Genomic DNA, 14,822 nt, shown 5'->3' on the forward strand with positions numbered 1-14,822 from the left:
TGTTTTAAATGGATGCCCCTCTATCCTGAGGCTGTGCAGTCTTGTTCTAGACTCTCACACCATGAGAAACATCTATTCTGTCTAGGCCTTTCAACATTTGAAAAGGATCCCCTCTCATCCTTCTAAATTCCAGTGAGTACAGACCCAGAGCCGTCAAACGTTCCTCTTATGAAAACCCTTTCATTCCCGGAATCACCCTTGTGAACCTCCTCTGAAACTTCTCCAGTGGCAGCACATCTTAGACAAAGAGCCCAAAACTGTTCACAGTACTCAACACGAGGCCTCACCAGCGCCTTCTAAAGCCTCAGCATCACATCCCTGCTCTTGTATTCTAAACCTCTTGAAATGAATGCTAACATTACATTTGCCTTTCACACCACCAACTCTACCCGCAAGAAAAGCTTTAGGGAGTTCTGCACAAGTACTCCCAAATCCCTTTGCATCTCAGATTCCTGGATTTTCTCCCCATTTAGAAAATAGTCTGCACATTTATTTCTACTACCAAAGTGCATGACCATGTATTTTCCAACATTGTATTTCATTTGCCACTTTCTTGCCCATTCTCCTAATCTGTCTAAGACCTTCTGCAGTCTACCTGTTTCCTCAACGCTACCTGCTCCTCCACCAATCCTGGTATCATCTGCAAACTTGGCAACAAAGCCACCTATTCCATCATCTAAACCACTGATATACAACATAAAAGAAGCGATCCCAACATTGAGCCCTGCGGAACACCACTATTCACTGGCAGCCAACCAGAAAAAGATCCTTTCATTCCCACTCACTGCCTCCTGCCAATCGGCCCATACTCTAACCCATGTCAGTAACTTTCCTGTGATACCATGGGCTCTTAACTGGGTAAGCAGCCTCATGTGTGGCCCCTTGTCAAAGGTCTTCTGAAAGTCCAAATGTACAACACCCACTACATCCCCTTTATTTGCTATCGATGCAATGCTCCTCAGACAGGATGAAGAGATCAATACTCCCCAATGCCATTCGGCTTTACAATTCAACCGCCAGGAGTAAGATATGTTAAAGTGCCGGGGTTAGGACTCAATGTATTTAAGTAAACTACTTAAGAATTTTTTAAAAGCTATTTATTAATGCTTTTTGAGAAGGTGACTTTAGATGCATATCATATTTTTACTGGGTTAAGTATTGTATGTAATTAGTTTTGCTACAATAAGTGTATGGGACATTGGAAAAAATGTTGAATTTCCCCATGGGGATGAATAAAGTATCTATCTATCTGTCCTATGTGTAATCTTCTCAAAGAATTCCAACAGCTTCATCAGGGCAAGATTTTCCCTTAAGGAAACCATACTTCCTTTGTCTTGTCCTGTCCTGTGAAACCAAGTACTCCATAACCTCATCCTTAACAATTGACTCCAACATTATCCTAGCCACTGAGATCTAGCTAACTGGACTATGATTTCCCTTAAAGTGGAGTGACATTTGCAATTTTCTAGTCGTCTGGCACCTTGCTAGAGTCCAATGATTTCTGAAAGATCATTACTAATACCTCCACAGTCTCTCCCTCAGAACCCTAGGGTGCAGTTCATCTGGTCCAGGTGATTCATGTACCCTTGGATTTTCCAGCTTTTTGAGCACCTTCTCCCTTGTAATAGTAACTGCACTCACTTCTCTTCCCTCACACCCTTCAATATTTGGCACACTGCTAGTGTCTTTCACAGTGAAGTCTGATGTAAAATACTCATTTAATTCATCTGCCATCTCCTTGGCCCCCATTATTATTTCTCCATCCTCATTTTCTAGCGGTCCTATATCCACTTACATCTCTTTTTTTTATATATACTTGAAAAACCTTTTTCTATCTACCTTGATATTATTTGCTAGTTTGTTTTCATATTTCATTTTTTCTTTCCAAATGATTTTTAGTTGTTCTCTGTAAGTTTTTAAAAGCTTTCCAATCCTTTGACCATGGTTGTACTATTTTGCCATTTGAGTATTTCTTCAGTTGGTAAAAGGAATGTTCATTTCTCTCTTTGTTTCGATTAATTTCAGCTGAGAAAAGCCATCGAGGGCTCAGTCACATCCAAAGGTGTGAAGGTGAGGCCACCTTTGGCCAGTTTCAGGGAGAGTGCCAACAGCAGCAGCGAGTCGGATACCACAGAGATCCATAAGCTATGGGACAGAAGGGAAAGCCTTACACTTCCACGTGAATCCAGTCCCTCAGACACAGATGACAAATCACACTGAACAAGCCCAGCAGGGAACAACATGCCTGATTATAACTGCACTATTCACACTTAAAGCACTTGATTTGGATGTGGAAATGAAATCTTTCAGCTGTTATCAGGAAGGTTGGATTTGTATGATGCACTTCCAAACAAAAAAGTAATTTGACGTTGGTAACCTTAAAAGCACTGATTCTACATTTTGTTGAGGAACTTCTAGGGGTATGCTGATTTTCATATACTAGCAAATGTCCTTTTTTTAAAAACTCATATAGAGCCTGATTTTTAAATTGATAAATCAGTGTCAAAGTGAATGCAGAAAGTTTGGAAATGGGATAGTTGAAAAGATGATTTCACTTCCATGTTGGAATTAATATTTACGTGTTTCTTAGTATCTTGTGTCCTGATATCAATGTTCAGTTGTACCAGTGTTTACAAACAAACATGCATATGAGGTGATAGCAGAAATATCTGGAAACAAGTTTGGAAATGCAAGTTTAATATTTAGGCCCCTCTGGAAAGTTCTGAGATGAAATGTGGGAAATATAATGGAGCTCATTCCATTTACTGTTTTGCTCTCTCCAGACATTTGTATGCTAATGAAATAGGCTTATTAAAGCATGCTGTGTTTTAAATTTTGATTAAAAATGTGCACCAGTCAGGTCCATAATTGTATTCTAATACAGGGAGTTGATTTGCAGGAAATGTACCTTCATTACACCTAAGGTCCACCTTCCCAAGAATGTGATGGTCATTTATTCAGGGGTTATATATGCATGGCCATCTTTTCCAACCAGATATTAAATCCCGACTACTGAAATTCTTTCCAGGTGCTATTTGTGTGGCAGTCAATGGGATGGCCAAGCTGTTTCCAATCCCAAGACATTTCAATAGTATGTTCTGCTCTGAGTTATCAAGTGCACATTTCAAGGAATATTGATCTGTAGTTATTGCAGTGAGTCTGTCGAAATCTTAAAGCCTGAACTTTAATGTTGTCCACCCAGGAATGAGTCAATGCTGCAGCATCAGGCTACCAGTTTAATTTAAGCTCTGACATTAGTTTAATTTAAAATCCAGGAAATCTCAAAATATTGGGAATGATCTGTGCCAAATCTGTGCTGGATTTTTATTCTTGGTCAGTTGCTGTGCAGCCAAGACTGGTGTACATCTGGTGTGACAGGGGGCATTGACAGATGTACTTTGACTTGTTATCAATATGTTGATGTGGTGAGTCAATTCTATTTCTAATACAGAGGTATATTCATGGTCACTGCACATGGTTTTACAATACTGTACATATTCATGTCCCTATAATTAAGCTTGAATGTCAATAAATTGACTTCCAAACTCATTACATAACTCGTTAAAAGTGCCACTTCCAAAAGCCGGTTGTCACCTTGTATTCATTAGAGTTGTTTCATCCTGTTCTGTTGATAAACACTCATTAAACCCATTAACCACAGTACTTACTAGCTACAACAAACTTAAGATCAAGCTAAGCAAAACTCATTCTTTACAAATGAGATCCCACTTTAGATCAAAGATTTTAAAGTCAAATGTCAGTTCAATGTTATTTATGTTTATCTTTTATTTTGGCTTTCTGCCATTGTTTTAAACTTCTGTTTAGAACCACAGGCCAGGCCAGGTCATAAATGGATCATGTTTCATGGAAATAGAAACCTGCTTCCTTTTGCTGAATGTGATTGGAATAGTAATGTTTTGGTACTTATGATGTCCCTAAAGTATTACATACTGGTGACTAGTTCTGCAGCTGGTGAAAGATTATTCTATCAGATTATCAGATTATTCTATTTGAGCTGAGTTAAATTATCAGATATAATATGAAATAATGCACAGAGTTTCCAAGGCAATGTAAGCAAGTGGTGCAGAAAATAAAGAATATAATTAGTCCACAAATTATTAAAACTATTGGTAGAAAGGTAGGTAATTTGCTATGACAGGTCCAAAGTTATCCTTTCTGAGCTCAGGTTTGCAAACAAATAGAGCTAAAGATGAAGAACAAGAAAGTCTCTAATATCTGTGTAAGATAATGAACTTGTATACATCTCTAAAATATAAAAACTCAAATTCACATACTTTGATACTGTAACTACCAAACAAGCTCAGCATTCAAATCCAAGCTGTGGCTTGGCAACTCTCAATGCAAGTAACAGATAGTCACTTTTGTTTATGCATAATTCCATTTAAAAAATGTAACACCGAGGGAGAGCGTGAAACCAATCAAAAATTATAATTCACAAGTCTTGTATGTTACATTCTATCTTTTAAACAAATGACAGGCAATTTGATTCTCGTTCAGACATCATCTATCAAGGCTCTGAGTCTAGAATGTTAAAAATCAGTTTTATCAGTTTGGTGCCTTACTAACTTGCATCGAGTTTTTTAAAGGGACTCTTGAATTTAACGAGTTGAATCAGTGTGCATAAGTGGCAGTGCTTTACCTCTACAACAATTCTTCATTTATTACAATCAGTGACTCATTTGGGAGGCAGTGTCCATGCATAAAGACTGAACTTTGGCATAGATCTTCAATGTCACAAATACAGTGCACATTGAATTAGTAACCTAGCCATATCCTTCCTTCTTGAAATGTCATATTCTCAATTTCTAGACCTTTTTTGGAGAATTGATCTCAGTGGTTCTAAGCTTTCCTATTTTTTAAAGTAATATAATTACCCTGAGTGGCAACTGTTATAGGATTATCTATTCTTCCTGTGAACTAACAGCACAAGTTTACAATTTGTTTGTTCATAAGTTCATTTTTTAACATTTTGTGGATGCTTCTCAGTTATGGAATTCACATATGAAAGAAATGTTTAAAAATGCACCTTTGTGTTTTTAATGGAGCAGGCAAAATGGATGCAGTGTAACACTACTGAGCCAGTGCTGGAATTTTGCAAATATACTGCCAATAGCTTTATTCTGCCTCAGTTCTCTGTCCCTCTTGATAGTTTCTTCTCAAAACTGACTTCCAAGCACTTGTTGGGCAATCTCTCCTTTTTTCTTCATTCCATCCCTGCTTGTCCTTGCTGCAGTTCTGTTCTGATTGAAGTCTGTCATAGCCTCTGTATTTATTAACAGTTTCCATATTCAGGACCTTCTTTCTTTGGTTGTCTGTGAGTGATTGTTGGCGTGTGCCAAGGAAATAGTTTAGGCTTAATTAATTATTTGCAAAATGATGACAGGGAAGTTATTGAAAAGAGTCCCGTTTAAAACATTCCAAAAGGCAATTTATCTTTTCAAAATTGAATGATATTAATGCACAGTAGTTATTGCCTTAAGTAAGCTAAATAAAAATCAGATACCCAACACGACATCAAAGTGTGTCAGATAATATATAAAACAGAAGTATATCTATGAGGAAAGAACATTGCAAGATAAACTGCCCAAGTTAAAGATGGCTACGCCATATGTAGATTGAGATTTGTAAATGAAAAGTAAAGCTATTGTAAGTTGTATTTAGTTTATATACTGTACATATCATTGTTTTGCAGTCTCAGTGATCTTTCCTGAACTGTTATCACTTTTTTTTTCCCTTGGTGTTCACCTACGAGAAACCAACCATAGGAAATAAAAGCAGGGGTGGGCTGTTCTGTCCTTGGAGCCTGATAGTGATATTTGAGCAAACCACCAGTTCTAGATTGCAGAGATGTCTATTCCAATTATTTAGTAAGTTTTATTATTTTTTGTATTTTCTTTAAATTCCAACTTCCACATCCTTTCCTTAAGAAGGGCAGGTAGCTCATGAGCAGAATCTTCATACACTTGGTTTAATCGTGATCACACTGAAATAAGGAATCTTGCATTGGCTGTTTGCCAAAATCCTTTAACTACTGAATCAGAAGTGCCTAGGTTAGAATTTTTTTTTTATTAAACTAACTTTCCAAACTAGAATATAATCTGAGTACCTCTGATTTTCCTGGTTAGATTTACTTTGCTTTTACTCTATATATAAGAAAAACAATGCAAATAGCTCTACTTCATCTGTCTTCTCATTCCAATCCAACAACCAGTTGAGTAATTTTTGAAAAAAGGTAAGGTAATTTTTGGTCATTACTTTTGGTAAAACTATGATGAACCACTGCACCTTTGCTGTTTTATCACTTCATCAAAAGGAGGTAGGTGCACTCATAATGATCTTCACCATTATTGGTTTGAATTACACCCCAACTGTTACACCTTCATCATCTCTAGAGATTGGTCCTTTTTGTTCTCAGGATTTAACCTGGTAATAGGCACTGCAAGCACTAGGACAAACTTACACCCAGGAACCTTGTCTCTGCTTATCATCTGGTTTGACTGTCACTTCCATGGATTTTATTGGCTGTGTAAGCTTCCTATTCACTGTATGGGACATCATTAATATCTAAATCTAAACCAAGCTGCTTTATGCAATTTTCAAAAAATTTCTGAATATATTGTCTGGGATTAAACTTGAATTTGTTTTTACCACTGGCTTAGGGGAGCCCTTCTATTAAATCTTTGATAAGTTGGCTACTCATATTTTTTACCTCAAATTATAACAATAACTTGTTCTGCAAGATTCATCCTTGGCTTGAAATTGCATTGTGCAATAGCAGGCTATTTTATAGCAATTATTTAGCTCCTTCTCAGAAGTTTTATTGATTGCATAGAAAAATGTTTAGGCATTATGCAAGTAGAGATCAAAACAAGCCTGGAATACAGCATATTACTTAGGATAGCCTGTTGCCTTGGATGTTCTTGCAGCAATGTATATCACTCCAATCAAACAATCTTAAAATAATGTTTATTATACATATTCTCAAAAGACAAAATACTATTTCTACAATATAATTTATTTCTGCTTATCTTTCATTGGATTTGCTTTTTCAATTCCTGACTGTGTAAGAACTTTCCATGGTGAGATGAAAGTTAAAATGTCACAGAAGTGCAGCTTTTTTCCGCAGCTGTCCTTCAGGATTCTTCCTGTGATGACATGGTTCAGGAGCTAAATTACATACAGAACAACGAACATTGTTTAAAATGTTGATTTACAAGATATTAATGGTGATATTCTGGAGAATTAAATAATCTACAAAAATACAACATTTGCAGTTTTGTAAACACTGAGATGATTGGAAAACAATTATAGCTTGGATTTTTGAGCATTACAAACATTCTAAAATAAGCAATATGTCTGTAGTCATTAAGTTCAAGCAAACAACTGTCTGCAAACTATAATAATATTTTTACATTGATTTATGAAATTTATGACATACTGTGAAAAGTTTTGCAATCTATAGGGTTTGTGTAAGAATTCAAAATCAAATGCTACATATGGGACCATTCACTAATGTGCGGTCTGTGTAAAATACATTCTGTTATATTTGTTGTGATTCTTTCTAACAGTGGAACAAAAAATGTGATTCTGAAGTGAGGTATCAATTTAGAAACAATATCAATGAACACTAAATAACAGCCTGATTTTGAAAATCGCTGTAATAATTGACCTAAAATATAATAATTGAATTGCATTTTAATATTTGAATTATTCTTTTAATTTAATTTGAACATATTTTCTACATAATAATTTGCTCTAAAATGGAAGCTGTTTATTTAGATAATTGCGCAGTTTTTCACGATTATAAAACCGTATGGGTACTCCATGTTGATATTAGCCTCAGAATCACTACTTGTGCAATAATTTTTTGAATGGCAGATTTTGTCATTCAGTTCTATATATGGAATTAATTCAATTAACTTCATTTTTATATCAATTGATCAAACTTCCACCGGTAATTTCTGTTGTGCTACATTCAGATGGTTTCTGATCTGTGTTAAATCTTATGTAAAATAATTTCTGTATATTAGAGTGAGCTCAGAGTTTAACAAATTTCAGTGTTATTTAAAAAAAATAATTTGTTTATCTTGAAACTACAAGGAATAATAAATTTTTAACCAATGTTTACTGTTTTTGGATTCTTGCTTGAGAGAATTGATTCTCATATAAGATTGATGATAATTATTGCTAGAGTACTTAGAACTGGAATTCCTTTATGCGACACAACATTAACTTTATATGTGTTAATCTGTGACCTTTGAAAGAAACAAAACATGTTATGATAATATTAAAATGTTAGGGAATATTGTAATATAGCTGCTCTGTTCATTTTGACAGTAGAGGAGGCCATAATAGGAATGGGACGTGGAATTAAAATGTGTGGCCACTGGGAGATCCTGCTTTCTCTGGCGGACAGAGCGTTGGTGTTCAGCGAAACGGTCTCCCAGTCTGCGTCGGGTCTCGCCAATATATAAAAGGCCACACCGGAAGCACCGCACGCACCATTCAGGGCCCCAGACAGTCCTTCCAGGTGAGGCAACACTTCACCTGTGAGTCGGCTGGTGTGGTATACTGAGTCTGTTATCTCCCGGTGTGGCCTTTTATATATTGGTGAGACCCGACGCAGACTGGGAGACCATTTTGCTGAACACCTACGCTCGGTCCACCAGAGAAAGCAGGATCTCCCAGTGGCCCTACATTTTAATTCCACATCCCATTCCCATTCTGATATGTCTATCCATGGCCTCCTCTACTGTCAAGATGAATCCACACTCAGGTTGGAGGAACAACACCTTATATACCGGCTGGGTAACCTCCAACCTGATGGCATGAACATTGACTTCTCTAACTTCCATTAATGCCCCTCCTCCCCTTCTTACCCCATCCCTGACATATTTAGTTGTTTGCCTGCTCTCCATCTCCCTCGGGTGCTCCCCCCTCCCTCCTTTCTTTCTCCCTAATCCTCCCGTCCCATGATCCTTTCCCTTCTCCACCTCTGTATCACTTTCGCCAATCACCTTTCCAGCTCTTAGCTTCATCCCACCCCCTCCAGTCTTCTCCTATCAGTTCGCATTTTCCCCTCCCCCACTACTTTCAAATCTCTTACTATCTTTCCTTTCGGTTAGTCCTGACGAAGGGTCTCGGCCTGAAACGTCGACAGCGCTTCTCCCTATAGATGCTGCCTGGCCTGCTGGGTTCCACCAGCATTTTGTGTGTGTTGTTGTTTGAATTTCCAGCGTCTGCAGATTTCCTCGTGTTTGCACTTTATTGAATATATATGCACCCCCAGGAAGTGATATTAGTTTCTTTCAGAAAATTATTAATATTATGATAATGGAAACAGCAGGTCTCCTGATATGTGGGTGGAGACTTAAATTTACAATTACAACCACAGTTAGACTCTTCCAATAGAAAAACCTATGAAACAAAATCTTTACATAAGAAAGTTAATACACTTTTTGAGGATGTTGGTTTAATTGATATATGAAGGGACCTTTTCCCCAACAGAAGGAATTACACTCATTATTCTGCCCCCCATTCTATACATACAAAGAATAAACTATTTCATAACATTTGGAAAAGACAAAGACAAAATAAACACCTGTGCAATTGGGACAATAGATGGAAGTGACCATGCACCTATATATTTATCCGTTGATTTTGACCTAGAACCAAAGAATACTATTTGGAAACTAAATTCAAGTCTACTCAATGATCCGTACTTTAAGAAACAAATTTAAAAAGAAATTGGTCTCTACTTAGAATTTAATGATAATGGAGAGGTTTCACCTCCCATTCTATGGGATACTCTGAAGGCTGTTTTAAGAGGGAAAATTATAGCAATATCTTCATATAAGGAATAAAACATTAGAGGAAATTTAAAAAATTTAGGAATGAAATTAATAGTTTGGCTATGCAAGAAATCAGGAAAAAATTAATGTTTCTGAAACAGAGACATTATGAAAGTGGATCTAAGTCTATGAAAATACTGGCATGGAAACCGAAAAAACAGCAGAAAATACAATTCATAGAATTAGGGATCCAAGAACAAAAATGATTTTTAAAAAAAGCGAAGTGAAATTCAAGAAGCTTTTGAAGTGTTTTACAAAACTCTATATTCCAAAGTTCCAGGAGGAAGCTTAACCCAAATTGACACCTTCTTGACTTCTCTAGTGTTACCCACTTTAAGCAAAAAACAAAATAGAAAGATGACTGCTGACATAACTGAAGTTGAACTAAAAGCTGCAACTTGTAGGCTTAAATTAAGCAAGTCTCCAGATGGGTATACAGCAGAGTGGTACAAAGAATTCAAAAATGAGTTAATTCCTGTCCTACTCCCCACACTGAACTGGGCTCTAAAAAAGGCACAAATGCCACCCAGCTGGAAGGAAGTGATAATCTCAGCTATACCGAAAGAAGGCAAGGATAAAATGGAATGCGAGTCATTTAGACCAATATCCATTCTTAATGTAGATTATAGATTATTTACCTCCATCATGGCCGAACAATTAGAGGAGTTTCTACCCATACTGATGCATAACAATCAGACAGGTTTTATACAAAGCCAAACACAAGACAATATATGAAGGACACTTCACATTATGGATCATATACAAAAAAAATAAACCGAAGCAATAGTGATAAGCATGAATGCTGAAAAGTCATTCAATCTGGTTAATTGGAATTTTCTTTACAGAGTTTTATGTAGATTTGGTTTCCATGACACAATTATTAAAACTATACAGGCACTATGTGACAACCCTACTGCTAGGAATAACATCAATGGGTATTTATCCAACAGTCTTACCCTAGAAAGGGGCATGAGACAGGATTGTGCATAGTCACTGCTACTCTTTGCATTATATCTGGAACCATTAGCTCAATACATCAGACAAAATGAAGATATCAGGGGAATTACTGTTAAAGGGACATAATAGTGGCTTATAATAGTGCTGGTGGCTTGTTACGCGGATGACATTTTGATCTATCTAGGGCAACCAACATACTCTTTACCCAAATTGATACAGTCCTTTGAACAATATGGTCAATTATCAGGATGCAAGATCAACATAGATAAAACCCAATTACTTTCATATAACTATAGCTCACCAAGAGAAGTTGAAACTAGATATCCCTGGGCATGGCACACAGAGTCTTTCAAATATTTGGGCATCATTATGCCAAAAAATTTGGCAAAATTATCAGAATGCAATTATCAGCCTATATATATATATAAAAGAAATTATGGAAGATGTGGCAAGATGGAACGTAATTCCTTTTTTTAGTCTCAGTTCAAGGATTGAATCTATTAAAATTAATATACTGCCCAGACTATTATATCTATTTCAGACCCTACCAATAGAGATTAATCAAAATCAATTCAATGAACAGAACAAAATGTTATCAATATATATTTGGCAAGGTAAAAGGCCTAGAGTTCATCTCTAAACTTTGCAATTAGTCAAGGAGAAGGGGATGGAGCCTACCTTCTCTTAGAGATTATTATTTTGCAGCACAGTTGAGAGCTGTGATATGTTGGTGCAACCCATCATATGACGCTCAATGGAAAAACATTGAGGAGCGGGTACATCCCATCCCCATACAGGCAATTTTGGCTGATAACAACCTGCAAAGGTACATAAATACTATTGATAACCCATGAGTGAGATGGACTCTTAAAATATAGAAAACTATTATAAAAGAATATAAACTAGAGGGGGATATTGCAATTCTTAAATGGCATGCATATGACTTGGATTGTGTGCTAAATAAACTGGATGCTAGATTTAAGGACTGGACAGCTAAAGGACTAACAGTTCTTTGCAATATAATGAAAGAAGGAACACTTCAGTTTTGAAATGCTTAAAGAGAAACACTTATTATAAAAACAAGACTTTTATCAGTATTTACAGATGCGGCAATATGTTAATAGGATGGTTAAAAATGTAACCAAGGCAAGAACATGTTTGATAGAGCTATTTAGAAAAGCATATAATTCAGATAATGGTAGTAGAATTATTTCAAGTGTGTATAAGGGTTTGTCAAATCTTAAAACACATTTGACTTCATACATTAAAACAAAATGGGAGAAGGAAGGAGGGATAATTATATCTGAGGAAGAATGGACAATAATATGGAGGTATCAATGGAACAATACCAGTTCACAGAAATGGAGGGAGTTCGGATGCAAAAACTTGATACGATATTTTATTACACCCTCTCAGAAATCCCATTATGATAGTAACCTCCCTGTTTGCTGGAGAAATTGTGGAAATCAAAATGCAAACCATTATCATATTTTCTGGGAATGCCCGTTATCAAAGACTATTGGAGTGGGATGCACAATGCCCTATAAGACATCTTTAAATGTGAAATACCTTTAGAAAGTAAGACCATATATTTTGGGTATATACCTCAAGAATGGTTGAAAAGAAATAAATATTTATTGAATATACTGCTGGTGGCTGATAAAAAGACTTTTACTAGGAAATGGTGATCACAAGACAGCCCAACCTTAAATGCATGGATGGAAATTACAATGGACATTTACAAAATGGAGAAGATAACAGCATCTGCTAACCATAAGCTGGTACAATTTGATTCATACTGGGAAAAATGGTTTAACTACATAATATCTTATAGGCCTGATTTTATTCTCACAAATCAATGAATATGTAAAAAAAAATCACTCCCTACTTGTACATAGTTTTTTCCTTTTGCTTTTCTTTCTTTCTTCTTCTCTAAGTTTATACCTCAGATAAATATTATGTGGAAATTTGTGGCATATATAACTATATGATATATATGTACATTATCAGAAATAACGTCTTATGGAAATGTTTGTTTGGTGGATGTCTGCGAAGAAAAAGAATTTCAGGATGTATATTGTATACATTTCTCTGACATTAAATGTACCTTCGAACCCACAATTTCTCCAAACCGATGTGCAGGACTGATCAATAGTTATCGGAAATGTTTGGCTGAAGCTGTACAAGGGGGTCACACCAGTTACTGAAAGCAAAGGTTCACACACTTTTTCCAACAAATACATGTAATATTGAATCATTTTTCTCAATAAATGAACAAGTATAATGCTTTCTGTGTTATTTATTTAATTGGGATCTCTCTATCTAGTTTTAAGACTTATGTGAAGAACTGATCACATTTATGCAGAATTAGAGAAAATTCTGCAGAGTTCTCAAGCATTTTAGCCCCAGTGTATGTCCTGTCCTCCTTTCAGCCATCTCTCCCATTCACATGCCTCTGCTGTTCCTCCACGACTCTCCCATTCTAACTGTTTGCTCTTTTCCACCCTACCTCTCACGTTTTCTCTCCAACCACCATTCTCTTTCACATAAAACACCTCCTGCTCACTCCCATTTCCATTCATACATCTTCTTCCCATGCTCGTTCTTACCCCTTCAATGTCATCGTCCTATTGGTGTCAGTGCCTCATGCCATGATAAAGTAAAAAGCTTCTCTTGCATATTTATACAGATCAAGTCATTTACATGGTGCATTACACTAAACAAGGTAAAACAACACTGCAGAATAAAATAACTAATAAAGTGCAGGATCATAAGATATGCATTGTAATGTCAAAAGACTTTCTTGTATTATATTCAGCAGCCATTTAATAGTCTTATTGCCCCAGGGTAGAAGCTGTCCTTGAGCCCTGGTGGTACATACTTTCAGGCTTTTGTATCCTTGACCCAATAGGAGAGAAAACAGCCAGGGCTGGGGGGGTCTTTGATTACAGTATGTTGGTTGCTTTACCATTGCAGTTAGGAGTGAGGACACAGTCTACTTAGGGCTGGCTGGTTTCCATAATGTGCTGAACTGTACCCATGATTCTCCGGGGTTTCTTGCAGAGCAGTTGCCATGCCAGGCAATGATGCAGCCAGGCCGTACCCTTTCTGTGCTACTTCGATTAAAATTGGTAACAGTGAATAGGGACATTTCTTCAGCAAGTAGAGGTGCTGGTGAGCTTTCTTGGCAGTGGTGCCTATGTGGTTGGACCAGGACAGGCTGTTGGTGACGTTCAGTCCCTGGAACTTGAAGCTCTCAACCTTAACACTGTTGATGTAAACAGAAGCATGTTCATTGCCCTCTCCTGAAGACAATGACCAGCTCTTTTGTTGACATTGAGGGAAAGAATGTTGTGACACCATGTCACTAAACTGTCTATCTGCTTCCTGTACTCTGACTCATCGTTATTTGAGATACAGCCCACTACGATGGTATCATCTCCAAACGTAGATGGAGTTAGAGCTGAATCTGGCCACACAGTCGTGACTGTACAGGGAGTAGAGTAGGGGTTGAGGATGTAACATAGAAAACCTGCAGCGCAATACAGGCCCTTCGGCCCACAAAGTTGCGCCGAACATGTCTGCCTTAGAAATTACTAGGCTTACCAATAGCCCTCTATTTTTCTAAGCTCCATGTACCTATCTAAGAGTCTCCTAAAAGACCCTATTGTACCCGCCTCCACCACCATTGCCGGCAACCCATTCCATGCACTCACCACTCTCTGCATAAAAAGCTTACCCCTGACATCTCCTCTGTACCTACTCCCAAGCACTTTAAACCTGTACCATCTTGTGGCAGCCATTTCAGCCCTGGGAAAAAGCTTCTGACTACCCACATGATCAATACCTCTCATCATCTTATTCACCTCTCATCCTCTGTCGCTCCAAGGAGAAAAAGCCAAGTTCACTCAACCTATTCTCATAAGGCATGCTCCCCAATCCAGGCAACATCCTTGTAAATCTCTTCTGCACCCTTTCTATGGTTTCCACATC

The 14,822-nt window shown here is 37.1% G+C and overlaps 1 protein-coding gene across 4 annotated transcripts in view; it reads left to right on the forward strand.

Annotated features, from left to right (window-relative positions):
- clcn2c (chloride channel 2c) overlaps nt 1–8,145 on the forward strand; it is a 510,268-nt gene extending 502,123 nt beyond the window's left edge. For all 4 annotated transcript variants that reach the window (XM_073041207.1, XM_073041210.1, XM_073041208.1 and 1 more), the window contains one exon: nt 2,026–8,145. In XM_073041207.1, coding sequence (XP_072897308.1) covers nt 2,026–2,220 — 195 coding nt within the window. In that variant the 3' untranslated portion in view covers nt 2,221–8,145. The remainder of the gene's footprint in view (nt 1–2,025) is intronic.
- Nucleotides 8,146–14,822: the final 6,677 nt, after the last annotated feature.

This window comes from Hemitrygon akajei, chromosome 3 (assembly GCF_048418815.1).
Source record: "Hemitrygon akajei chromosome 3, sHemAka1.3, whole genome shotgun sequence".
Taxonomy (NCBI): Eukaryota; Metazoa; Chordata; class Chondrichthyes; order Myliobatiformes; family Dasyatidae; genus Hemitrygon; species Hemitrygon akajei.